Below are 2881 nucleotides of genomic sequence, written 5' to 3'. Positions count from 1 at the left end.
CCTGCCCTTCTTCCCTGTAAAAATCTGACCTAACCTCCTCTCAAGCCTAACTCAGGCACCCCTTGTCCTAAAACCCACCTTCTCTGCCTCCACTCCCTGAGGAGTTTTCACTTTCTGTGCACCCCCTCAGCATCTTCAGCCCATCTTGGCCATCACCACTGTCTGTGTCCTTGTCCTTTCCCTCACTGATGTGACCTTGTCAAGTTTGGGAAAAGGTCTGATAGACTCCCCGTGTCCTCAGTGCCTAAAGCCTGGGTCCTGGCCACCTGAGCCTTTGAGATGCCAGGGGAGAGGGCTCCTGCTGAGGGGTAGATCCCCAGAAGCTGACCAGGCCCCTGGTCTCGTGAAGTGTGGTGCTCACAGGTGCTGACAGGATGTGGAGGCCGCCTCCATCAAACCCTGTGGGCATTTTTCGGAGGAGGAAAGTCGATTCACCCCAAGGTAGGTTGAAGTGTCTGCTCTGCCCTGTTCATTCTGAAACTCTTAATGTTTTCCCTTCCTTTTGCCTTTCCCTCTCTGCCTCTCCCACCCGGGGGCAGCTGCCATACTCTGGCCTCAGTCTGAAAGTGGGAGCCCCTGCAGGTATCAGCTGCCTTACTGGGTCTAAGGATCTAATTCCTTTGCTTCTCAAGACCACCTTTAACCTCCCTTCTCAACTATTCCAATGTCTGATGGCCTTGCCTCTCCCCTGACCAAAAAATGCCAGGGCTGAAAAGGTCCATGTCCACTGTGGCCTGCGGGCCTTGGGTCCCAGGGTCAGCAGGGTAGCTCCTCATGTTCCAGGATTGAGGGGAACAGCCCAAAGGCTAGAGGGAAGAGGCTGAGGACCATGAGCGAGTGTGAGTGTGGAAATCTGTTGGGAGCCCGGGTCTAAGGGGCAGGAAGAGACTGAGGATGCTTGCTGGCAACTGCTCCGAGCAAGAGGGTGAAGGTGGGGACCACAGCCAGCCAAAGGCAGACATGGGCCCCAAGCAGGCAGAGGATGTGTCTTGATCAGGCCTCTGCTCTCTGGATAAGAGATGCGGTCCCTGATACCACAGAGCTGTAGAGTGTGGAGGAGCAGCTCTGAAGCACTGTCCTGACCCCGCTCTGGTTTTGGTGGCCCAAGTCACAGCTTGGCACCCCTGGGAGGCTCCAAGGACTGCCGCAGGCACATCTGTTCATGCATGGTCTTCTGCAGGGCCCAGGTCTTCTCTAGATCCACCTGGACATAGTCCACCTTCTTGCTGGATGTGACAGAGCCTACGGATGGCTGAGGGACAGAGGGTGGAAGTGGGAGTGGGAGTGTCTGTGAGTTCCTGGTGAGAAAGTTTGAGGAGGGGGCTCTCCCAAACTTTCTCAGGGGGAAAGGAACCTCTCCCTCCTGCTCTCAGCAGCCTCGGGGGGCTGGGCTTTAAAGCCTCAACTCCAGGCTAACCTCTCCTGCTGCTGGATGCCACAGCCCTGCCAGCACTTCTCATCTCCCAGCTCGCAGGAAGAGCCAGGCCCTTCTCTGTCCCAAAGATTGGTCAAGGCCTTCCCCTCTAAACACTCATTCAGGGCAGGAAATTTCCCAGGTGTCAACAAGCACCAGCCTAGGCCTTTCCAGGGGTGCCTCGGTGAGCCCTGTCTCCCCAAAGGGGGCAATGCACAGAGGTGGAGCTCTCCACCCTGATGTCTAGACAGGCTGGCTACTGTCTAGTAGTAGACAGTGCTTTACTGTCTACTAGTAGGTGTACTTTCTTGGGAGGCATTCTGGGGCCCTGAAGTCCCTTCTGAGGCCCCTGCATCCATGGCCAAGCTCTGGAACCCTCCCACACAGTGAGTTCTCCTCACAGAAGAGTTTGGCCTGGAGCCAGGTTGCTGAGTCCTGGGTCTCTCCTGATTTATTCCGCAACCTCCACAGATCAGGTCTCCACATAGTCATCTGTCTGTCTCTACAGGGAGTCGGGGCAGGCTGATGAAGGTACCACGCTGAGAGGGAAGGAACAGGAGCCCCGAGATCCAGATCAGAGCACCACTGAGCATAAAAGCCAGGCACTGGGCTGGGAGTGGCAGCCCAGCAGCCCAGTGCTGCTGGTGCTGAAGGGCCTGGCCCCACACTCTCTCCCCCAGGGCCCAAGGACTCTGCCCAACCCCAACTCCAACCCAGGCACCTTGCTCGGCTGGAAGTCCAGGGCCACATAGTGGATGTTACCAGTGCTCCTTGGCAGGGCTGAACTGCAGGTGCCACCAGAAACAGGAAATGCAGATGCTGGATTCTGCTGTCACAAGGAGGAAAATCCTGCAAATAAGTCTAGGTCATAGACAGACGCAGCACCTAGTGGATCACACCTGTGGGTGTAGCTGCGAGCCCACTGGGTCCTACTCTGAGCATGCACTGGGGCACTCTCTGCTCATTCAAACCCCCTCAGCAGTCCTGTGAGCCAGGTGTTACCACTGTGCCTCTCCTTCATACACTAGATGCTGCACCCAATCAGTCCTCTGAAACTCCCACCCACGACCCAGAGTGGGTCCATCCTACAAATCAGCTGCCTCCCCCTCCAGCTCTCAGAGATCGGTAGTGCCCGCTGCCCCAGGCTGCATGGAGCCTACTCCCTTGGCAGCTCTCCAGGAGACACGCAGGGTCCCCCCAGCCTCCTCCCTAGAAGGCTGCCACCTTGCTGGGACATTCCTGAAGTGTGGCTCTGGTGAGAAAAGCGGCCGCCCTGGGCTCTGGGTTTTGGCTGCTTTGCTGGCTGGCTGGCTCATTCTTCCGGTATCAATGCAGCAACTATCAAGTGCTGGTCATGATGCCCTCTTCAGTGCCAATCTAAGGGGTATCCTGTCCTTCACCTGTATCTCCACATATCTCACAGCCCTCATCATGGTGAGGCATGTACATTTGCGTCTTCTCATGGCC

General features: G+C 56.7%; 1 protein-coding gene across 1 annotated transcript in view; it reads right to left on the bottom strand.

Moving 5' to 3' along the window:
- Nucleotides 1–836: 836 nt before the first annotated feature.
- The window catches only part of GAB4 (GRB2-associated binding protein family, member 4), a 55238-nt gene continuing 53193 nt past the window's right edge, over nt 837–2881 (bottom strand). Inside the window, exons 8-9 of the mRNA XM_011930974.1 lie at nt 2136–2240; nt 837–1252 (exon numbers count right to left, since the gene is read on the bottom strand). Of these exons, the coding sequence (XP_011786364.1) occupies nt 1109–1252; nt 2136–2240 (249 nt within the window). The 3' untranslated portion in view covers nt 837–1108. The remainder of the gene's footprint in view (nt 1253–2135; nt 2241–2881) is intronic.

The sequence above is a fragment of the Colobus angolensis genome, unplaced genomic scaffold (assembly GCF_000951035.1).
Source record: "Colobus angolensis palliatus isolate OR3802 unplaced genomic scaffold, Cang.pa_1.0 Scaffold887, whole genome shotgun sequence".
Classification (NCBI taxonomy): Eukaryota; Metazoa; Chordata; class Mammalia; order Primates; family Cercopithecidae; genus Colobus; species Colobus angolensis.
This window is presented reverse-complemented; position numbering and strand designations above follow the sequence as displayed.